The sequence below is a fragment of the Halichoerus grypus genome, chromosome 4 (genome assembly GCF_964656455.1).
Source record: "Halichoerus grypus chromosome 4, mHalGry1.hap1.1, whole genome shotgun sequence".
In the NCBI taxonomy this organism is placed as follows: domain Eukaryota; kingdom Metazoa; phylum Chordata; class Mammalia; order Carnivora; family Phocidae; genus Halichoerus; species Halichoerus grypus.
In genome coordinates this window covers 175,944,386-175,967,170 of record NC_135715.1, presented here as the reverse complement: position 1 = coordinate 175,967,170, position 22,785 = coordinate 175,944,386, and the positions used below count along the sequence as shown (strand labels likewise).

Here is a 22,785-nt window from a genome sequence, read left to right as displayed (position 1 = left end):
GCTGTGACGATTAAACAGATAACACGTGAAGCCTTATCATAAAGCCAAAGCTCACCGTGAGCGCTCCATGAACACGAGCCCTGTTGCTTTTATTATCACAAGGGTGCCTGTGGAGAGAGAGAGCACTCTGTACAGTACTCGTCGGACCAGGTGAGCTGGCAGGGGCGAGTTTTAGCTCGTACTCTCCGACCCCGGGCAGGCGTGGGGGCGCGCGGCTCGCGGCTGTCCTAGCACCTCCCGGGCAGCAGAGGGCCCCCGCTACCGCCGAGGACAGCGAGGGCGGGGCGGGCGGTGCGGCCTAGCGAGGGGCGGAGCAGACGGCGCGGCGGGGGCGGGACGGGCTGTGCGGCCTAGCGAGGGGCGGAGCAGACGGTGCGGCGGGGGGCGGGGTGGGGCGGGGTGGGGCGGGGCGGGGCGGGCTTAGGGGGCGGGCCGAGCACGGGGGCAGGGCTAGCGGACGCGGGCCCACGCGTGGGGCCATGCAGGTAGGTGTCCACGGCCCGCCCAGCTCTAACTCCGATCCCAGACCCGGCTCGGAGCCGGCTCAGGCCTAAGCTCAACAGCGCGCTGAGGTGAGGGCTTTGCCTGACCCAAAGCGAAACCGAAAGTCCGGCCTCCGTGACCTGATCTTCCTGGGGTTGGAAAAGGGTGGCCTGCGAAAGACTGGGGGCGTGGAGGGCGGGTGGGGTATTCCCCGGCCAATAGGATTTTGGCTCCTTGGTGCAGGCCGGCCGGCTCTGAGTTAGGAGCCCTCTTGGGAGCTTGGAGCTCGGAACCCACCGGGATTTCTGGGCTGGGCGGGCACGTGGGGGTGGGATTTAGGGGGCCGGGCTGAAGCTCGAATTAGGGGGCGGGCCGACTTGGACGAGCTGGGCGGGGAGCGCTGCTGGGGTTCTGATACTTTGGCTAGAGGGCTGGAGCTTTCAGCGGAAAGAGGTTTGGCCCGGCATCTGCGTCTGTCGGTGGGAAAAGGGGCGGAAGCAGAGGTCTGAGCCTTGGAGCGATCACTTCGCGGGAATGGGGCTTATGGGAATGGGGGAGGTGGTTTCCGGGGCCTGGATAATATAGGTCAAGGGTCCCAAATCTCGTAGGAGTCTGAGCAGCCCCCCTACCCCGCCTCCACTAGGTGGCCATGACCGGTAGGGCCCGCAAAGAGGCGGTGCAGGCCGCGGCCCGGGAACTCCTCAAGTTCGTGAACCGGAGCCCCTCTCCTTTCCACGGTAAGTGACCAGGACAGGGGAGGAGGGTGGTGGCCGGTGTGCCTCCTACCCGGCTTCCATCGCTAAGCGAGGGCTTTTTCTACAGCCGTGGCCGAGTGCCGCAGCCGCCTTCTCCAGGCTGGCTTCCATGAACTCAAAGAGACGGAGACCTGGGATATCAAGCCGGAAAGCAAGGTACGTTGGGTGGGGTGGGGACAGAGAAGCAGGTCCCGAGGCCAGGACTCAAAGTCCTTTGTGCCAGCCGGCTAGATAATCCAATCAATCTCCCCCCGCCCCAGTACTTCCTGACCAGGAACTCCTCCACGATCATCGCTTTTGCTGTGGGAGGCCAGTATGTTCCTGGCAATGGTTTCAGCCTCATTGGGGCCCACACGGACAGCCCCTGCCTCCGGGTGAGGAACTGGGGCTGCGCTGGGGTAGGGGAGGCATCAGGGGAATACAGGGCAGAAGGGAGTGGAGAGGTACAAACTGGGGGCTCTATTCCTGCAGCGGGGGGAGACTTGTCGCCCCCTTCCTCCACACCTTGGGCCCTTCTCTGTCAGCGATATTCTTTCTGTGTTCCTTAGGCCTCCACCCGTCTGTCTCACCTCCAAATCACACCATTCGGCCTTCTCTGACTTCTCATTCCCCATCTTCACACTTAGGTGAAACGACGGTCCCGCCGCAGCCAGGTGGGTTTCCAGCAGGTTGGCGTGGAGACCTATGGTGGTGGGATCTGGAGCACCTGGTTTGACCGGGACCTGACCTTGGCTGGACGCGTCATTGTCAAGGTGGGAACTGGGGTTGGACCTGGGATGTTCTCACCTTCAGCAGCCTGAAGATTGACTGTGACCTTCCTTCAGGGTACCTGTGGAGAGCCCCCCCCCCAGGGAAGGGGGAGTGGGGCAGTCTGGGTTCGAGCATCATGTTGGTTAGTCTGGGTGAAGTGGGGGTTTTAACCCGCTGTGGTTGGGAGGCGCCCTGGTTTGACCTGGCCCGCTGGGCCACAGTGCCCTACCTCAGGCCGGCTGGAGCAGCGGCTGGTGCACGTGGACCGGCCCATTCTCCGCATCCCACACCTGGCCATCCATCTGCAGCGCAATGTCAACGAGAACTTTGGGCCCAACATGGAGATGCACTTGTGAGCCTGGGGCAAGGGCCGTGGTGACTGGGAGGGATGGCTGTGGCACCAGGTGATGGAAGGGGCCGCGGGGGACCTGGGACCCCGCTACCTCATGGTCGCCACAGCCAGGTTCTACTCTCGGGACCCAGTTGATGATGTCCGAGGGCCCTCATAGCTCTGCCATTTGGGAAGCAAACTGGGAATCGAAGGGCAAGGGCAGTTCCCATTGGGAGATGCCCGAGCTCAGGGGTGCCATGTCCTCCAGCTCGCCCCACGCTTCTCTCACGTGTCCCCCCACAGAGTCCCCATTCTTGCCACAGCAGTCCAGGAGGAGCTGGAGAAGGGGACCCCTGAGCCTGGGCCTGTCAATGCTACAGTAAGAGAGTCCCGTGCTCACAGGAAGGGGGAAGGAGAGGGGGAAAGGACTGATTCCCGGAGAAGGGGGAGGAGGGGAAGAGCAGACCTTCTTCCTCCCAGCATGCTTCTGCCCTGCAGGATGACCGGCACCACTCGGTCCTCATGTCCCTTCTCTGCGCCCATCTGGGACTGAGCCCCGAGGATATCTTGGAGATGGAGCTTTGTCTTGCTGACACGCAGCCTGCGGTAGGGAATGGTTGCAGGGACTCATGGGTGGGGATCGCGGGCATCCTGGCCTGCCCCAGCGTATCCCCTGAAGCACTCACCACCTCGGCCAGTCCCCCAGTTCCTCTCATCCCTCTTCTTCCCAGTAGACACCATGTCCCTCTGCCTCCAGGCCAGTGGTTCTCAAAAGGGCACTTTCGTGCTCCAGACCTGCCTCCTTGGATGCCTGCGTGGGCCCTGGGAATCAGCCCCTCCACAGATTTCTCCCCTCCTAGGAGTTTCTGCTGCAGGTGGTTGCTGTGTACTTTGAACCCACCCTGGCCCTGCACCCCTGAGGGCAGAAGTCCCAGATACGGCCCCCCTTTTTCTGGAGCCTGCCCTCAAGTCTCTCCCGGTTGCCCACAGCAGGAGATTATGAAATCTTCGGATGTTTGGTCCTCTTTGAATGTGCGCTTTCTGGGCTGGTCTCCTCTTCTGTTTATTTCCTTAGCTTTTCTTGTGTCCGTTCAGCTCCCCCCTTTTCCATGTCCCACAGGAACTGGTAGGAACCGTACACATCATCCTCCCATCCCTCAGCTCCTGCCCAGCTCCATGCCCCGTTGTCCACTCAGCCCGACCCAGCAGGATCCCAGCGCCCGAAGCCAGGGGACAGGGCGGGGTTGCACACAGAGCCAAGGAGGCTCGCTCAAACCCGGGCCTTTGGGAGCAGGGAGAAGCAGGTGAGTTGGGGCGGAGGGTTGAAGGTTGGGCCGACTGTCCTGTCTTTCTAGGTCCTGGGTGGTGCCTACGAGGAGTTCATCTTTGCCCCTCGGCTGGACAATCTGCACAGCTGCTTCTGTGCCCTGCAGGTGAGCAGCGGGGGCGCCCCCAGGCGGGGCACACCGCCGGGAGAAGCTGTGGTCGGGGCACTGCCTCAAGGCCCAGCAGGTCCTAGGAGGGCACTGGCCACCTCCTCCGTCTGCTGGCGCTTGGGCGACTGTGGGGGGGGGCCGGGGCTGAGATAGGGGAAGGCGGAGAGGCCAGCTCGGGCACCACGGGGTCTCCTCACCTGGCTCCACTGCGTCTCTTTTATATTAGCCTCTGCTTCCCGGGAGGGGCCTTCGTGTCTCATGAGGCAGCATCACCCTCCTCCCTCTGCCCCCCTGCCCTCCAAGCTTACGCCCACCCAGCCTTCTGTCTGTGCCCTTGGGGTGTCCGTGGGGCCGGCTCCCTTCCTTCCAGTCACCTTGGAGTGACCTTTCTACCCTAGTCAGTTCTGTTTCTTTCTTTCCTCTTGCTCTCTCTCTTTTCATCCCTCTCTCTCCCACCCCATCCTATTCTCGGAGACAGGCTTTGGGCCTTAATGGAGACCAGGGCCGAACCTGGGACCTGTGTCCCCTTGATGGAGTCCCAGTCACCTCTGTGGACCTCGATCTTTTCACTGGGGCCTGTTAGTTTATGTGCTCTGTGTGCTGTTTTTGACTTCCCAGGATTCTCCACTCTTCTCCTCCATTTTATTCATCCTCCTGCCTTTCACGTAGGCAGGTAGGGGAGCACACCCAAAGGGTGGTTCTCCCAGCCCAGCTAAAAGGTCTCCCGCAAGCCAGCCAATGCCCTAAGGGACAAAGGCCGGTCACAGGCCCAGCCCGCTTCATCCCGGCCGTGACGACAACAGGCAGCTGGGAGTGTGAACCTGCCAGGTATTGGTGGGCAGGGTTATGGAAGAAGGAGCAGTGAGGAGGATGCTCTTGATCCCCCCCAAACAGGCTTTGATCGACTCCTGTGCAGCCCCTGCCTCTTTGGCCGCGGAGCCCCACGTGCGCATGATCGCTCTCTATGACAACGAAGAGGTACGTGGAGGGCCCTGTGGAGGGTCTCTTCTGTGGATGGGGTCCCGTCTGTGAAGCTTCCTGCAGCCAGCTTGTGCCAGGCACCCACCGTAAGCCAGGGCTGTTCTGGAAACCACAGAGATGGAAGGCTATGCTCCCTTAGCACTTGGTCGCCCTGGCTGAGCATGTGTCAGCTTCTAGAGGTGTGACCATACCTCCCGTGTGCCACATGGTGAGCTCCTCGAGGACAGGGACTCTGCCCTTCATCCTGTAGCCCCAGGGCTCAGTGCATGGTGGGGCGTCGCTCTGCGCGCTCCCGTGAGGTGCGCTCTTAGACACCATCACAGAGCCTGAGCAGATGGGTCCTTCTCTCTCCTGGAACTGTACGGGTCAGAGTGAGCGGTTGAGGACGATTGGCCAGTGTGGTGGGGCACCTGTGCGAAGCCCCAGATGTGAGGGTTGGGGGAGGAGGAGGGGAGGAAGGTGCAGGAAGCCCACAGAGAGTGCTCTTTCTGCCCCAGAGATGACATAGGACTAGTTCGGCCCCAGCCCACCCTCAGGTTTTCAGGGGCACAGCGTTGGGGAAGTTGCTGACAACACCCCACATTCCTCATCCACTGAGTCAGCAGAGTCCTGGGCCCCAGTGGTGGTCCTGGGTGTGGGGCCCCTCTCCCTGGCTTCCGGCTCTGGCCCCTGAGCCCAGACCCCAGAGCAGTGTCTGCTGTCACCAGGTGGGCTCCGAGAGCGCCCAGGGGGCACAGTCATTGCTGACAGAGCTGGTGCTGCGCCGACTCTCAGCCTCACACCAGCACCTGACGGCCTTCGAGGAAGCCATCCCCAAGTCCTACATGATCAGCGCAGACATGGCGCACGCCGTGCACCCCAACTACCTGTGAGTCTGCCGGGCCAGGCGTGCAGTCCTCACAGCTGGGGACCCGAGTGGAACCTGCCTTCAGGCTCAGCCCCAGCCCCAGGGCCCCAGCCTCTCCCCCCTTCCCCTTCCTCCTCACTCTGGCCAGAAGGTCAGTGGTGGCTTCCTTCTGACTGCGCCAGACGCAAATGGGTCAAAGTCATGTAATGCCCAAGCCGGGTATGTCGAATAGACTCTCTCTACAGCCTTCTTTTCACCCACTGCTAGAGGATGCCTGGGACACTGTTCGGCATGCCCCTCAGGTCCTCCCGCGCTGGGTGGGAAAGAATGCTGTGGTGCATTAGTGATGTTTCCAGGGCATAGCTAGAGGTGGGTGTTGGGAGACCCACCTCCTGTTTGCCATCCACAGCCTTGACTCCGTCTCTTACAGGGACAAGCATGAGGAGAACCACCGACCCTTGTTCCACAAGGTGAGATGCACCTGTTTCTCCTTAGGGACTTGAAGGCCTGGCTGGTTCTGGGCCCCGTCTCCTTCCCTGTGGGCCCATCACCCACGAGTGCCTCACCCTCGCTTCCTGGTTTCCCTCTCCCCAGGGCCCTGTGATTAAGGTGAACAGCAAGCAACGCTATGCCTCGAATGCGGTTTCAGAGGCCCTGATCCGAGAGGTGGCCAATAAGGTCGGGGTGCCCCTGCAGGTGAGGCTGGGCCCTGCCTGGGAAGACGGGATAGAGGGAGTGGGACTGGGGGGGCATAAACAGATGATGCGTCCCCAGTGAAGTGGGGGCGGTGCACACCTGGGAGCCAACCTTTGGTGGCTGGGCTTCCAGTAGAGCGAGAAGAATGGGTTTTGGATCTGGGCAGAGCTGGAGTCAGTGCTGGGTGTGGTGTGGCCTAGCCCCGTGACGGTGGACGAGGTGCTCCGTTTCTCTGGGTCAGTTTCCACACCTGTTAAATGGGGCTGATGATGAGGCCTCCCCTGCTGGATTTCTGTGAGACCTGAAGATACAGTGTGCTCGTGACACGTGGGTTTAGTCCTGCTTTTTTCCCATCCAGCTCCCTGTGTTTCTCTTCCACACCCTGGGCTCCTCCATAGGTGAAGTTCAGGGCTGGGGAGACTGGAACTGCCGCCTGCTCGTTTTCGTTCTTGCCGTGGCAATGGCCCCTGTCGTCAGAAATAGGTGGAGGTAGAGCTATAAGGGACTGGGGCCCAGGGGGTCCAGTGACACACAGCAAGCAGGTCCTGGTGGGTCAGGACCAGGGGCTGGCATCCTGCCTCCCGGTTCAGGGCGCTCTCTGCCAAATGGAGCCCCGCCTCGGCCCACGTAGACCTGAATGTTCCCTTCTCGGGGAGGCCTCTCTGAGGAAGTGACCCTTGGAGCTGAGACTTTAGAAAGAGGCAGCTGTGGGTGAGTCTGCAGGGAGGGCATCCCCACAGAGGGAATGAGTGCAAAGGCCCCAAGGGGCACAGGAGTGCACTCGGCCTGTCAGGAGGGGACAAAGCCAGAGTGGTAGAGGCGGGGTGAGAAGCGGGGAGAGAAGCCTGCCCAGGCCAGTCGTGCAGGGCCTCCTAGGCCATGGAAGGGGGTCTGCATGTTCTTCTAAGGCAATGAGAAGACATTGGGGGAATTTTCTTTAATTAAACTCACAGCAGAAGCAGGACATGTGTACTTTAAAAAAAAACCAGGAAACACAAATAGAAATAAGAAAACATGAACCCACAGAAATTTGTGTATATGCTTTCAGATTTTTTCCTATGCATATACTTAACACATATTTTATAAAAAGTGGAATCATTTTGAATATATTGTTTGCTTCCTCTTCACTCTGTATTCTCTACATTTTCATTTCAGTACACTTCTGTTTCGGTAAATTTGTACCTAATCCTAATGCACAGATTTTTTTTTTTTTTTAAAGTGAGCTCTATGCCCAGCGTGGGGCTTGAACTCACAACCCCGAGATCAAGAGTCACATGTTCTACCGACTGAGCCAGCCAGGTGCCCCCAGATCATTTTCAGTTTTCCCTAGTTATCCCCAAAATATTCTTTACAGACTCTTGTCCCACCTGAGTATCTAAGATAGTTCAGGACCACATGTTACATCTGGTTCATATGTTGCTTAAATATCTCATAGTGTAGTGCAGCCCTCACCACCCCCTTTTAAAATAACGTTGATTTGGGGCGCCTGGGTGGCGCAGTCGGTTAAGCATCAGACTCTTGGTTTTGGCTCAGGTCATGATCTCAGGGTTGTGAGATCGAGCCCCGAGTCGGGCTCTGCCCTCAGCGCAGAGTCTGCTTGGGATTCTCTCTTCCTCTTCCTCTGCCCCTCCCGCTCGTGTGCTCGCTCGCTCGCTCTCTCTCTAAATAAATAGATAAATCTTCAAAAAAAGTAAAATAAAATAACATTGACTTGTTGAAGAAATGAGGCTCATCATCCCACATGATGTCTCACTTTCTCGATTTGTCTGGTTGCTTCTTTGTGGTGGTGCTTAGCTGGTGCCTCTAGGCCCTGTATTTCCTGTAAATTGGAATTCATGCCCGAAGGCTTGATAGATTCAAGTTAGACATTTTTGGCCAGAAGACATCATGACTGGTGTGTCTTTCATGTTGCATCATACATGTATTACCTGGGTGATCCGCCCTTAGTGATGATAAGATTGAGCACCTGATTGGGGTGCCCTCAAACCCTCCACCATATGGGGGCTTTCCTCCTCTGGCTGGACAGTAACTGTGTCAGTGATGAGTTCTCTATCAGCCAGACACCTAATGGTTTTGACACCCATTGACAGTCCTTGCCGAAATCAGTAATTCCATCCCTCCAATTCATCCCTCTACGAGTCATCCCTTCTGCAGATATTAGCTGCTATTCTTCTGAGAAGCGGAACTTTCTCCCCATCAACTAGGGCTATTTGGTTATCATGAAATACGGTTTCTACTGGAAAGACCAGATAAATGCCCATTCTTTCCCTTTAATAACCAGTTTTCAAGGTGACGTATGTTAATAGCCACTTCAAGAGGTGACACATAGGGGTTTTTTTCCTTTCCCTTTTCTGACATTAAATCAGATTTTCATTGGTTCAGTGTAGATCCAATGCACTGTAGTAATTTTATTTTATTTTTTAAAGATTTTATTTATTAGAGAGAGAGAGCGCAGGGGGAGGGGCAGAGGGGGAGGGAAAGAGAATCTCAAGGAAACTCCCCACTGAGCACAGAGCCTGACACGGGGCTCGATCCCACGACCCTGAGATCATGACCCAAGCCGAAATCAAGAGTCAGATGCTTAACTGACTGAGCCACCCAGGCGCCCCTGTGGTCAGTTTATTTCATCGTCAGATAGTCATAACTGACCAGTGGGAGTCTTGCCTTTGGACACGTGTCCTTTGACAGGACTCTTCAAAAGTTTTCTTGCTTTCTGTACAACAAGCAATTGCAGGCTCATCTCATTCATTTCTCTCCCCAGACATGGCAGCTTTGGAAGGATGGTGATTTTGGAGACTGTGGTCTGACACCCTGAGTGTCTGTTGTTATCATGGGGGACAGTGCTTTGGGGTCACTTCTGTTGACATAGCTAGAAAAAAATATCTATGTTTTGAAAACCATGAGTTAATACTATAATTCTTATTCAAAAAAAATAATAGTTATTACTTAATCTGATTTTATAATTCTGTTTTCCCTCACACTGAAAATCTCAACATTGTACATCATATTATGACTTTCTTATTTATTTTTTTACCAGAATATAGAGGAAGTGGTTTCGGAATGCCAATAGCAATATTTCTAAAAACACTAAAACTGCTGAATGATTGTTCTTTGTGTGTGTGTATGGGGGCGGGGAGAGAGTGTATGTTAAGCAAGAGGTTGATATAAACGGCACATTTTTTTTTTTTTAATTCCCTTGCCTGCTATGGATTCTTAATGGAAGGCAAGATGGTGGTAGCCGGAATGAGGGTGGCGGTAGTTCAGACGGAGAAAATGGGACCAATGCAGAATATACTGTCCTCTGGGCCTGCCATTTAATGTGGGCTTCCTGTTTTCATTCTGGTCACATCCACTCCCTGAGGGGGCAGAAGCGGGCCCCTGTCAGCCCTGCAGTTCTTAGGCGCCTTCCTCTTTGGGCTTGATGAGCAGACACTGCATGCCGTTCCAAGCCTCTCCACCCTTCCCTAGGATCTCATGGTCCGGAATGACTCTCCCTGTGGAACCACCATCGGACCTATCTTGGCTTCTCGGCTGGGGCTGCGTGTTCTAGATTTAGGCAGCCCCCAACTGGCCATGCACTCCATCCGGGAGACCGCCTGCACCTCAGGAGTACTCCAGACCCTCACCCTCTTCAAGGTGACTCCTACCTGACCCATCCTCGTGGCAGCTGGGCTCGTTCCTCCTCCAGTGCCCGGATGGGTTGCTGGGGCAACATCATTGCTAGGTGGCCGGCTTGGGTGATGGGAGCTGGCTGTCTTGGGGCTACCATGTAGGAGAGGAAAGGTCCCCATTCTTCTCCAGGCCCAGGGGCCCTGATCAGCCCCCAGAGGATAATGAGAGGATGGAGAGGGGGTGGGAGATGACAAGACTGGGAAAGTTGTCAAGTGTGGGTGAGCACCGTGCCTCTCTGGCTGGGCCCTGTGTTGGCGGGAGGTGTGCCGCAGGGCACCCCCAGCTGGCCTCCACTGATTCCAGATCCCATGTTGCTTTCCATTTTAGGGCTTCTTTGAGCTGTTCCCTTCTCTGAGCCGTAACCTCTTAGTGGATTGAGGCCTCTTGGAAAGACTTCTCTTGCACTTGAGAAGTGGTCAGTTGAGCTGAAGCTGGATTATTAAAGTGGATTTCTCACTCAGACTCATTCTGTTGTACTTGTTTGGGAACCGCAAGGGTGGGAGTTGAACCTGGCTTTGACCTCTGAAACCAGAACAGAGGGGGTAGGGAGGGGGCAGGTAGAGGAGACCACAGCTCCTGGGAGCTGATGGAGGCCTGATCTCGAATCTCTTTTCCTCAAGGCCATGCCTGAAGTCGGTGACAGGTAGGTGGGTCCACAGTTGGAAGGTCCCTTCTCCCATCCCTAGTCCTGTTTTCTGGGAAGTGACCTCAATGCACTTGCATTACCAGAAGAGTCCAGGAGCCCTTCTCAGTGCTGTGAGGTCTCCACACCCAGCACGAGGCCCCCAGAGTTGCCCTGGGCAGCCCGCACGTTCCCCTCCCTGCCCCACTCAGTCTCGTTAACTTTTATAAGCAGTCTCTTATTATTCAGTGTTTTTTTCCTCTGGTTAATAATTTCCACCCCATCATTTCTCCCTTCTCCTTTCTTTTTTCTTCCTTCCTTTCTTCCTCTCCCTCCTCCTCCATTCCCTCCTCTTCCTGCTCTTCTTCTTGTGTTTGTTCATCCCCCTTCTTTGCCTTACAGTTTGCCCAATTTGTGGTTCCCCCGAGAGCACCAGCAGTCTTACCTGTTAGTGCTAACTGTGCTGGTGACAGACGCTGCCATGGGACACCAGAGGGTGACAAGGCTCTGGCTGGCTGATGCTGGCCTTCAAAGGCACGCTGCTTTGGAACCGAGCGCCCCCTAGTGTTGATGTCCTAGGATTCCCGCAGAGCAGAGACCAGGTGGCCGCACCTGACACCTAAGTCTGGAGGGTTTTCTCAGTATGCCGTAAGCATGAGATAGGAGTATTTTTATTTCCTTCCTTGTCCTTTGGTTGAACTGGGTGATTTTTGGAGGACGTATGGTGATATCTGGACTCAGGCAGCCGCTGCCATCCCATGGGGACTGCTGGTGCTGTTTGTAATAGTAAAATGTGGACGGTGTTGGTAGAAGACGTGGCTAGTAACCCACCCCCGTCCCTCACTTTGATCACTTGGGTGGACTTGGCCCAACTTCCACCTGCCAATAGTAGCACTTCTTTGCCCGGGGGACATGCGTTTGCTGCGTGACTAGTTTCCCACTGGAGGCATTTGGAAGTGCTAGGAAACATGCTCCCCACCCCAGAGACTCCAACCAGAGACTGTCAAGACTCTAAGAAGACTCCAGCTCCCTCACATCTGGGAGATCACTCTGACATGGGTAGTTGACACTGGCCCCCTGACCCCAGCAGAATTAAGCCCGGTAACAGGCCCCTGTACTGCCCGCCCTCCCTTCTTTGTCTCGCATCCCCACGCCCCTACCGGCATTTCCCTCCACCTCCCAAACAAACTCCTTGCACTTGGATCCTTGTCTCAGGTCTGCTGCTGGGGGAGCCTAATCTAAACTAGTGTTCCTTTGAGAGTGGGAATAAGACAAGGATGCCTGGTTTTCTATTTGCAGTCAACATCGTCCTGTTGGTCCCCAGCTTGGGGATAAGGTGAGACAGAGGATAAAAGGAACACTGAAAGGGGAGGAGTAAACTTCCTTTTGATGTGATTTGTTACATAGAAAATCCGAAGGCTATATTACTTGAATTAATATCAAGATAGCTGGCTGAAAAATCAATATACCAAAATTAATTGTATTTCTTTAGACCAGCAATGAATAATAGCTAGAAAATGAAATTTTTAAAAGGACAACTTCCACAGAGCATAATAATTAAGTACCTACGAATAAGCATTAAAAGATTTCTATAGGAAAAATTATATGAAAGGAGATCCAAATAATTTGGAAGATAGGTGTTATTTGTGGATGTGAAAATCAATATTGTAAAAATACTGGTTATCCTCCAAATTGATATATAGATTCATTGCCATCCTAATAATGTAATGGGTTTGCTCCTCTCTGCTTATAAATAGTGGAAGTTGACACGTGGATTCTATAATATATATGGAAATAGCTAAAACAATTTGAAGAAGACAATCACCATACCAGTTATCAAAGCTTATTACAAAACTGATTAAGACAGTATATGAATTGGTTCAAGGGTTGACTGACCAGTGACAAGTGAATATCTGATACTTGATTTATGATGAGAGTGGCAACTCAGATGATCTTTTCAATAAATTGTGCTATGAAAATTGAATATCCATATGGAAAAATTAAGTTGGAACCCTCCCTCCCACAATATGCAAAATCAGTTGCAAATGGATTTTAGATCTAAATATAGATGGCAAAATAATAAAGCTTTTAGAAAATATTAAAGGAGAGTATCTTTATGATCTTGGTTAGGGGAAGATTTAAATAGGATACAAAGAACACTACGCATAGAGGAAAAAATTGACATATTTGACCTCATTGAAATTAAGACATCATTAAGAGGATTAGAAGGCTTATTTGCAACACATGCAATTGACATAGGGCTCATATTCAGAGTACATAAGACCTACGATCAGTAAGAAAAGTCAGATATCTAAAAGAATGGGCAAAATATTTAAATAGGCACTCCATAATAAAAAGCCATTAAATATATGAAAACTTCTTGCTCTACTTCATTAGTCATCTTAGAAATATTGGGTTGAACTGTGAAATTGTTTATGTTTGACCATTTTGACCTACAAAATGGCAATTTCATAGGGTTTAATCTAATATAAATTAAAACCATGATATGTCACCACTGTACACCCATTATGATACATGAAATTTTTAAAATCTGACAATACGAAGTGTTGGTAAGGATGTGGAACAACAGTAACTCTCATACAATGTCCGTGAGAATGTGAAGTGACAACAGTTTAAGACATCAGTTTGGCATTAGCCTCATTGACACAGCTACTCTACTCCCTTAGACGACCTCAGTAAAAGTGAGGTAAGGAAATGGAAGGACTCCATAAACTGCTTTTTGCTCCTTTTCCTGCTTCTCTTCTTGCTAAGACTATACACCCACTTTGCACATGCCACATAACGCAAACAACATATGTCCTCCCTGTGAGGGACAAAGAGTTAATGATCTCTTTAGAATAGCTAACATCTAAGGAAGGACCAGATGAGAATGACCGGACGAAGCCTTCCTATGCATATTCCAGACAACCCATGCTAGACATCTCAACGCCAAGCCCGCTTGGCTCCAAGGAATAATACCTGGGTCCTTGTCTTTTTTCTAACTGGTTCCTGGATGCTTGAGAGGACACGTACACAGGGCCACAATCCTCAGTAAATACCCCAGATACCAAGCGAAGATGAGAATCTCTCTTCCTTTCCTTTCTGAGTCACTCAGACACTGCCTCTGTACCTACACTCTCTCTCTACCTTCAACAAACTCTGCTTTCATCTCCTGCTGGCTTGCATTTGATTTCTATCTTGCATGCAGCCAGAAACCCTCTTGGCTGGTCCTGTGGGACCCTTCCTGGGTCCCTGGCCCCCGCCTGCTGACATCAAAAGCATTTGCATGTGCACCAAGAATATTCATAGCAACTGTTCCTAAGAGTCCCAAACTGGAAACATCCCAAGGGTCCATACACAATACAGTAGATACTGGGAGAGATCCCAGTTTTGTGGGGGCTGAAACATACAATTTGGGGACCCTCTTTAGGTAAAATAATACAAAATTACAAATAAAAATTTAGTATGAAAGCAAATATAAGAATGAGGACATTTAAGGAAGAATTATATGCAAAAGCCACATGATCATCTCAATAGATGCAGAGAAAGCATTTGACAAATCCACCATCCTTTCATGATAAAAAAACAACAAACATTTAACACCCAGAAATAGAAGGGAACTTCCTTAATCTGATAAAGGGTATCCATGAAAAACCCACAGATAAACATCATACTCAGTGATGAAAGAATGAAGGCTATTGCCCTAAGGATCAGAAACAAGACAACGATGTCTGTTCTCACCAATTTTAGTCAACATTAGACTGGAGCTTCTATCCAGGGCAATCAGGCAAGAAAAAGGTGTAGCTAGAATGAAAAATATAGTATAACAAATTACTTTTGCAAATCATATAAAAATATTTGATCATGTGAACACATTGCTAGGGCTCCTCCCAGAGCCTTGGAAGGGATCTATGAAGATGAGGACCCCCAAAACTGGAGGTTCCTCAGCCTCTGAATCATAGTGTAAAGTTATCACACAATGGAAGACTGTAAAGCAATGAAAATGAATACGGTACTGTTTCATTCAATGATACGGGTAAGTCTTTAAAGTATAATGTTGGGGGGGGATGCCTGAATGGTTCAGTTGGTTAAACATTTGACTTTGGCTCAGGTCATGATCCCGGGGTCCTGGGATTGAGCCTCGTGTTGGGGTCCCCGTTCAGTGGGGAGTCTGCTTCTCCGTCTTCCTCTGCCCTTCCCCCCACTCATGCACATGAGTGCTTTCTCTCAAATAAAATAAAATAAACAAAATATAATTTTGGGATACCTGGCTGGCTCAGCCAGTAGAGTATGTGACTCTTGATCTCGGAGTCATGAGTTTGAGCCCCACCCACAGTGGGCTTAGAGATTACTTTAAAAAAATCAAATATATGGCGCCTGGGTGGCTGAGTCGGTTAAGCATCTGCCTTTGGCTCAGGTCATGATCCCGGGGTCCTGGGATCGAGCCCCATGTTGGGGGGAGGGGGTCCCTGCTCAGCAGGGAGTCTGCTTGTCCCTTTCCCTCTGCCCTTTCCCCTGCTCATGCTCACTCCCTCTCAAATAAATAAATAAAATCTTTTAAAAAATACAATATGTTGAACAAAAGCAGTCAGCACAAAATAATACATATTGTAATTTAGTGAGTTGAATAGTGTCTCCCCAAAACTGCTGTCTCCCTGGAACCAAACTGGAATGTGTCCCAATTTGGAAATTGGGTCTTGCAGATGTAATTGGTTAAAGTTCTCGAGAAGAAACCCACCTGGGTTAGGTGGGCTCTAAATCCATTGATTAGTGTCTTTAAAAGAGAAAGGAGAGGGAGATGTGGACACACAGAGACATAGCAGAGATGCTGTCACAGGCCAAGGAGTGCCAGGAGTCCCCAGAAGCTGGCAGAGGCAAACAAGGATACTCCGTTGAGCCTTTGGAGGGAGCATTCCTCTGCCAACACCTTGATTTTGGACTTCTGGCCCCAGAAGTGTGAGAGAATACATTTTTGTTGTAGAGGGCAAAATGGAGTCCCTCACGTCAAGCAGGTGCCCGTGTCAAACAATGACACGGCAGATAAGGTGCTGATACCAGGAGCTATCTCTGGGACCGGCATCAGCCGACACCCCAGAACTGATAATGAGCGGAACCAGAACAGGTCTGCAGAGACCCCAAACCAATGAAATCCCTTTAAAAAGGGGAGCATTTTGGCAGCAAACTGGCAGCAGACTCTTCAGACCTGACCCCTCTATGTCTGACCGCTTAAAAAATGCAATGGCCACTGAAGCCTCTGCCCAATCGATCTCCGAACAGAACCGAGATCCTTCCCTGCTTGCACATCAGAAGCAGTCAGTGCCGAGAACGGACCCGGACCAGACAGGACCAACGCCTTATCTCAACTGTGCGCCCCACAGACTGACTTCGCGTTTGGTTCGTTCACTTCCTGCACCCCCTCTGTTATCTTGTTTGTTGTGTGGTTTGTCTTCTACCCTGCTCTGTGCATTGTGTAAGAAGTCGAGTTTAATCACATGGTGAGATGTCACCAAGTTTGGAATCCTGAACCCGCTTTATAATTGCAATTTAACTTTGCTTTATGACTGAATAAAGCTGACATTGTGGAGAGACACAACGCATGTGTGCACCTTCCTAGTGCACTCATGACATTTGTTTGAAGTCACCAAGCTTGGAATTTGTTGCAGGAGCCCTAGGAAGCTAGCCCACCATGTAATTACATTTCTAAACACCACTCTTCAGAAATGTGTGCTTAAGTAACACAACGCACATCCATTGTTGCACAAGGACAAAGATAAGGAAGGGAGTTATGCCCCCAAAGTCAAGAGAGTGATTAACTTTGGGGGGGAGAAGGGGAGATGTAACCTGGCAAGAACAAGGAGGTGTTTCTGCGCGTATTGGCAGCATTCGGTCTCCTGGAGAGCACGACATGGCTGTTCACACTCTAATAATCTGTTGAGCTGCACCCTTATGTCTTATCCACTTTAGTTTATTTGTATCACTTTTCACAACCATCAGGTAAAAATACTCATAAAAGGGGGGGGGAATGGGGCACCTGGTTGGCTAGGTCAGTTAAGTGTCTGACTCTTGATCTCAGCTCAAGTCTTGATCTCAGGATTATAAGTTCAAGCCCTGTGTTGGGCCCTACGCTGCGCATGGAGCCTACTTATAACGGGGGTGGGGGGGACCATAAAATCCTTCAAACACAAAAGTTGGCATTAGACACATTCTAAATTGAAAGAGGAGAGGAGTTCCTCTAAGATGATTGGGTTATTAGATGTAAAGAAATGCCCCCTTCTTGCCCAATACACCCGCGAAGCTCAGGATAGGCCCTGGGGAGAGAGTAGATGAGAGGGTCAGTGGGGGTCTCCTGGAAAAATCCCCTTCCCTTGGCCAGGCTACCCTTGCTTCCCCAGGGGGTGGCGCTCTCCACTGAACTCAGCAGCTGGGGACTGGAGACCACGCTTCCTTTGCTCCCTTGTACACAGCCTCTTTTCCAGATTTCCACCAGGGATGATCACATCCTCGAGGGGAGACCCTGTTCCCTCACAAAGGGTCTTACAGACCTCAACACAATGATATTATCTCCTTCCTTGGATATCCACAAGGAAGCACGTTAATGGAGGCCCATGCCTTGCTCATTGCGCCCCCTCCCCACCCCTCCCAAATAACCCGCAGACAAGAAGCTCCTGCGGAGCCTCCAAGGCTGAGTCCGGCTTCGGTGAGGCTGCCTCAGGGCTCCCCCTCTCCCCATCAGGGTGAGCAGCCTCTGTGCTCTGGGACTAGCTGGGGTCCCTCCCATCTTCCCGATGAGCTGTGAAGCAGGACTCCTGAGTTCTGCTCCTGATACTCCGCAGACCAGGCCTGCCCTTCTGGGTTTCAAGGTCTCCCACCCACGTGGGGCTTGGACTGTGGTCGGAGAATCCCAGGGAGGCTGAAGCTGAGGTGGAGCAGAATTCCACTCCCACCAGGTCTGTATAGCATGTGTTGTTCTCACATCCAACATTGCCATTCCATTCTCATGGCTCCCTCACAGGGTGCCCATCTAACGGATGAGAACACTGAGGCAGAGACGTTTCCTACCTGTCTCTGGACCCAGAGCGCCTTTTATTTGTTCAACAACTACGTACTGAGCATCTACTCTGAGATCGGTCTGGAGCTAGACACTGACCTGTCCCCCTCGCTCTCGCAACTACACTCCAGTGAAGAGGCAGAAATGAACAAGTCATTATGAATAGCGGTGTGTGTCGTGGAGGAGAAGAGGGGTAGAAGTGAGGCGGTAATGATGCGAAGGGAGAAGAAACTCACCTCTGAGAGGGTGGTATTGATGCTGAAACAAAGGGACAACAGTGAGGGCGGGGAGAGGAGGAAAGAGTCTGCAAGAGCTCAGGGGTTCACGAATGCAGAGGAAGCCAGTGTGGCTGGAGCACGGAGAGAGAGAGAGAAGGCAAAGACCGGAGAGGGAGGGGAGGCTGGGTCATGCTGCGCCTTACAGGCATGGGGGGGGATGGTGTCAGTGATTAGTCTGAAGTGTAAAGGAAAGCCGTGGAAGAGGAGTAAGCAGTGGAGAAACATGCTTCAATTTCTATTTTAGAAAGCTCCTCCTGGTGCTTATAAAAGAGATTGTTGGGAGGCGAGTGGAACAACACGAATTCTAGGCCCCTGGGACACACCTCAATCTATCAGTTACTCCAGGCAACCAGACAAGAGGCAATCTCAGAAGCAGGTAAGAGATGATGGTGGTTTGAACCAGGGCGGTGGTATGGGGTCTGGAAAAGATAAAGCTTATCAAGGCCTGGGGGGCGGGGGTGGGGCAATGATAGAAAGGCGGGACAGTCATGGCCAATGTTAACTGAGCACTTACTATGTGCCAGTCCGGTCTACTTCTAAATGTTTCACAGGGTATTCAACTAATTAATCCTCCTAGGAACACTGTGAGCTAGATACTATTATCATCCTCATCTTAGAGGTGAACTGGTGCCCAGAGAAGTTCAAGTGCTGCCTGCAGGTGCTTGGGTTTGATCGCAGCCAATCTTACCCAGCACCCTGTCTGAAGGAGTACCCAAATAGGGGATCCTACTTCTCAAGAACTATGCCCAGGCCCTGTTTACAGATTTTCAATTACACATGATAGCCACCTCCCCCGCCGCCCCCCGCCCCATCTTTAATCCTTGGAGGTAAGGAGGTGGAGGCGATGCTCCCGACACCCTCCTCCGGACACCCTCCTGTGTGATGGGGGTGTCCGGAGGGGGTTCTAGAGCGAGGCTCAACTATAGTCAGGAGCAGCCCACTTTTAGAAGCAGGACTCTGACGCCAAGACCCGGAAGAGCCCGGGTTGGGGGCCTTGTAACCAGCCGCCGCGGTTGGCCCAGCTGCGGGAGGGGGGCGCTCGCAGCCGCTGCTGGGGTCTGGCCTAGGCCGCCGGCTGGAGCAGACGCTCCGACGCGACCATGCAGCAGCGCGCGCGGCGGGCGCGGGGGGCCGGGGGACCTGTGGGGGTGCGTCTGATTCTTTGCTTCGTGCTGTTGAGTAGCTGCCCGGGGGGCTGGGACGCCGTTAGTCCCCACGGTCAGGAGGAAAGCTGGGGGAAGGGCCGGGAAACGGGGGCTGCGGGAGTGGCGGGTGCGCGAAGCTCGGGGCACTGTGTTGGGTGGGGAAAGTCGGAAGGCATCTTGCAGGCGGGGGGTGGCGGGGGGCGTTAAAAATCGGAAGGTGGAGGTAGGACGGAGGAGAAGCGAGCCCCTGGGGAGACTGAGGGTTCAGCAGGAGGAATGGAGAGGACCCCCGAGTGGGCCAGGGGACACAGATCCGGGCCACGAGGCCACGGGAGAAACAAGCACGCGCTGAGGGCCAGGGTTGAGGTGTCTGGAGGTGAGGGGTAGGCAGAAGGAGGGGGCGCTCGGGCATCCAGTCCCGACGACCTCGAGGAGATGACTGGGCCCAGCCAGGCGCCTGGGCTTACTTACCCTCCAGCCTGGGGACGCAGGTCCGGGCAGCTGTGGGAGGACGCCTGGCTTTCCCCGCACTCGTGTCCCTCACCCTCCACTTGTCCTCCACGGGTCCTTGAACTTGGAGACCAGTGCGGAGGACTCCATGCGGGGCCCGCGCTCTGCGGAGGGCTGGGTGGGCAGCGAAGGGGTGGCAGGCCCTGTGCGGATGCCTGAACCCCTTGGCCTTCTGGATTCTCCCCCACCCCGCCCCGTCTACCTGGGCTGAGGAGGGTCTGTATGGTAGAAGGTTATTCCCCACATCGTGCAGCTGGGTACACCGTGGCTTCCAGGATGAGATCCTGGGCTGCCAGCCCTAATAGTCTGAACCCAGGTTCCAGGTTTATTCTTCCAAAGATTCCAGAACTCTTTTCAGCTCTTCACCCAGGAAGCAGCTGAACTTCTTCCCCCATCCCCAGCCTGTCCGCCTGTCTGTCCATTTCAATTTTTGTAGCCCTCTGAGGCTCTGCTCACCTGTCCATCTACAGGCTGTCTCTTGTCCCGAAGACTCTGCTCTTACCTGGAAGTCTGTGCCAAGGGTGAGTGAGACCCAGAGGATAAAGAGCAAAGGGCAGAGATGAAGGGAGAGCTGATAACCGGGAAGGGGGAGGGATCTGAGAGTGATGGTGGAGAGGGTGCTGCTTCTCTGCAACCCCGACCTCCTGAAGGCTTTTGGCCAATGTCCCTGCTAATGCCATTCTGTGCCCTTAGAGGGACAGGGCCAGGTGGGAATGCAGCCGGCCAGGTCCCGGCAAGAAGTCATCAGCCTGGCCTTCCGATACTGGCAAGGTGTGCTCCAGCGGCTGGTGCCTCAAGGTGAGAGCAGAAGAGCTGAAAGAGAGAGACCAGGCTGTCAGGTGTAAAGGTGGGGGAGGGATCCCCAGCTTGACATGAAAAGCACCTTCCACAAATTTCTCTGCCTGGAACTTTCTCATCATACTCACCTTTGGAGCCTCACCTGCCCAGATCCTGAGCTAGACAGGGTTGGTGGTCTCCCAGGCTTCGTGGGGAAGCTGTTCTCGCTCGCCTTCTTTAGAGGAGCATGGTAGAGGCGATTAGAAGTCCCTGGAAGAGGTTGGCATCCATCTCCTTGGGACTAGCCCCGTACCCCTCCCCACTGTGCTATTCAAGTGCTCAGAGCCAGGGATCATGGGGTCTCCAGTCAGACCCTCCCTCTCCCCCCGCCGCCATACACACATAGTCCAGATTCTGAACCGGGTTGAGTAGGCAGCTCAGAGTTTATGGCAAATAGAAGCATGACAGGTGGAGCTGGAGAGTGGGAGGGGATTCCTTGGGAGGCGTCTGACCCTTCTTGAAAGCAGGGTTTCATGGTTGTAAGGGGTTCAGAAGGGAGATCTGCTTGGAGTTCAAATGACTGCTATTGATGATCATGGTGTCTAATGTGCCAGTAATGCCTTAGAGCTTTAAAAACATTGTGTACATCCTCAGCTTCATTCAGTTCTCCTAACAGCACTGTTGTTAAATTCACATTCGACCACTTACGGCGCACCAAGCACTGTGCTAAGAAACTTACATGGATTATCTCCTGTAATTCTCTCAACAATGGTTCATCATTTCATGGATGAGAAAACTGAAGCTCGGCCAATTTAATTAAGTTGCCCAGGGCCACAGAAGTAGTAAGAACAGGGATTCCAATGCTGAGGGAGGCAGAAGGCAAACTCCTGCCCCCCAGCCAGTCTCTGGATCCCTCCAATGCCCTGTGGTCCTTACGCACTTGGGGGAAAGCAGAAATTCTAATCACACTCTGGTTTCTGGGGTGGGCCAATCCAGCCGTCCCAAGTGTCACCTCACACTCCTCCCTTTCTCCCTGCAGGACTGTTCTGGAAGGATGATGACCCTCAAGATGTGAAGACCCAGAAGATGGAGGACATGCCCAGGCTCCATGCCTCAGAGACCTGCATGAGGGATGCATAGGCAGCCTTTTCCATCAAAACCACCACGCTGAGGTGGGTGAGGCCTGTGGTCTGTCCACACTGCGCGTGACCGGTATACAGAACAGTTGGGAAGGAAAGGAGTGTCAGGGCTGTAGGTAAGATCCGTCAGAAGTCCAGTGGATAGAATGAAGAGAGCACCTGTCTGATTTCAGCCCGAAGCAATCCCATGATACATTGGTCATGTCTGCAAAAGGAGGGGATTGGGACCCATGGCTACTACTTGGTATCCCTGGCTTAATCTTTGTTTTCTAGGGGCAAGTGCAAAGAGAAACTCTGATTGCTGTTCCCTAAGGTGAGGGGCCCTCAGGGATTTTGAAATTCTTCATTTGGATCCCATCTCTTTTCCTCTGGGCCTTTTCACCATTTCCTCTTCACCTTTGACTCCTGCCTTCCTTCCCCTCAGAGCCCAGTGACCAAGGTGAACAAGGAACAATGCTTGGACTCTGAAATGGTTTCAGAGGTCTTGAACCAAGAGATGACCAACCATGGCAAGGCCCCCCTGCAGGGGAGGGCTTGGCCTTGTCCAGGAAGGCTGAGCCCACCCAGGGCCTGTTTATAAAGGGAGGCAGGGTGAAGGAGGGAATAGACATTGGTTGATAAGGAATGAAAAGACTTCACTGAGGCTGATGGAGAACCTTCTGGAAGAGAGGGCCTGGAGGATGGAAAAGAACAGAGCTTCCAATACAGAGTCCGCCCAATCCAGGCTCTGCGCTGCCCAGCTGTGATCTTGGACACATTCCCTAGGCTCTTCAAGTCCCTTCTTCTACATCTGTAAAATCGCAATGCTAATAAAGGCGACCCTTCTGGTGTTGCTGTGTGGATTAAAGACAATATATGAAAAATGCCAGTGGTTATGGGATTGAGGGAAAATTCTCCCTTTCCCCACTGGAGGGCGCCCCTACTTTCTCTCTCACAGAATTTATCACGGATTTCAGCAACTGCAGGATGCAGGGTCTGGGGGCTCCAGTGGCCTCTTGTAAGATCAAGCACAGGCACAGAGCTTGAAGGGCCTGCAGAAATCGACTTGGGAGGTCTTACAACTTAAAAGAAATATTGACTCTCTGTTTTTCTAAGAAAATCTTGAGTATGACATGACCCTAATCCTTACCTTGCCCATCCATCCATCCATATCTATATATCTATGTAAATTTCTTTCTCTATACACACACATACACACATATATACACATATATCTCTAAATATAAATCTAAAGCTACGATCCTTCAATGGGACAAGAGTACCCAGAGCCCCTCCCATTCAGCTTCCCCCTTGCTCTTCTCTGTGGTGTGGAGGA

The 22,785-nt window shown here is 52.6% G+C and overlaps 2 protein-coding genes across 7 annotated transcripts; both read left to right on the top strand.

The window, feature by feature from the left end:
- The first annotated feature begins 431 nt into the window (after nt 1–431).
- Nucleotides 432–10,413, top strand: DNPEP (aspartyl aminopeptidase). 4 transcript variants are annotated; one of them, XM_036082966.2, is made up of 15 exons: nt 432–485; nt 1,127–1,220; nt 1,306–1,394; nt 1,499–1,612; nt 1,865–1,990; nt 2,210–2,340; nt 2,623–2,698; nt 2,818–2,925; nt 3,675–3,752; nt 4,650–4,733; nt 5,444–5,604; nt 6,014–6,053; nt 6,178–6,279; nt 9,748–9,915; nt 10,279–10,413. In XM_036082966.2, exons 1-15 carry the CDS (start codon nt 480–482, stop codon nt 10,327–10,329), a joined length of 1,428 nt encoding a protein of 475 aa, XP_035938859.1. In that variant the 5' UTR covers nt 432–479; the 3' UTR covers nt 10,330–10,413. The 4 variants fall into 4 exon arrangements, with proteins under 4 accessions (XP_035938859.1, XP_035938860.1, XP_035938862.1 ...); XM_036082967.2 differs by having other exon boundaries at nt 440–572; XM_036082969.2 differs by lacking the exon at nt 432–485 and adding an exon at nt 845–986.
- An 8,552-nt stretch (nt 10,414–18,965) lies between these two features.
- LOC144378675 (receptor-type tyrosine-protein phosphatase-like N) lies at nt 18,966–22,327 on the top strand. 3 transcript variants are annotated; one of them, XR_013446792.1, is made up of 6 exons: nt 18,966–19,117; nt 20,025–20,075; nt 20,248–20,352; nt 21,371–21,503; nt 21,744–21,783; nt 21,895–22,327. XR_013446792.1 is itself a non-coding variant. In XM_078069998.1 (5 exons), exons 1-4 carry the CDS (start codon nt 19,000–19,002, stop codon nt 21,469–21,471), a joined length of 375 nt encoding a protein of 124 aa, XP_077926124.1. In that variant the 5' UTR covers nt 18,966–18,999; the 3' UTR covers nt 21,472–21,503; nt 21,744–22,327. The 3 variants fall into 3 exon arrangements, 1 of the variants encoding a protein (XP_077926124.1); XM_078069998.1 differs by having other exon boundaries at nt 21,744–22,327; XR_004914395.2 differs by lacking the exon at nt 20,248–20,352 and having other exon boundaries at nt 19,046–19,117; nt 19,991–20,075.
- Nucleotides 22,328–22,785: the final 458 nt, after the last annotated feature.

What these genes read in the sequence shown, in the direction of transcription:
- DNPEP (XM_036082966.2), top strand. An exon ending in CGGACAGCCCCTGCCTCCGG is followed by an intron (nt 1,613 to 1,864) that starts GTGAGGAACTGG and finishes CTTCACACTTAG; the next exon opens with GTGAAACGACGGTCCCGCCG. An exon ending in CTGGACGCGTCATTGTCAAG is followed by an intron (nt 1,991 to 2,209) that starts GTGGGAACTGGG and finishes GCTGGGCCACAG; the next exon opens with TGCCCTACCTCAGGCCGGCT.
- LOC144378675 (XM_078069998.1), top strand. Translation starts at nt 19,000, where the DNA reads ATGCAGCAGCGCGCGCGGCGGGCGCGGGGGGCCGGGGGACCTGTGGGG. An exon ending in GGACGCCGTTAGTCCCCACG is followed by an intron (nt 19,118 to 20,024) that starts GTCAGGAGGAAA and finishes GTCCATCTACAG; the next exon opens with GCTGTCTCTTGTCCCGAAGA. An exon ending in CCTGGAAGTCTGTGCCAAGG is followed by an intron (nt 20,076 to 20,247) that starts GTGAGTGAGACC and finishes CTGTGCCCTTAG; the next exon opens with AGGGACAGGGCCAGGTGGGA.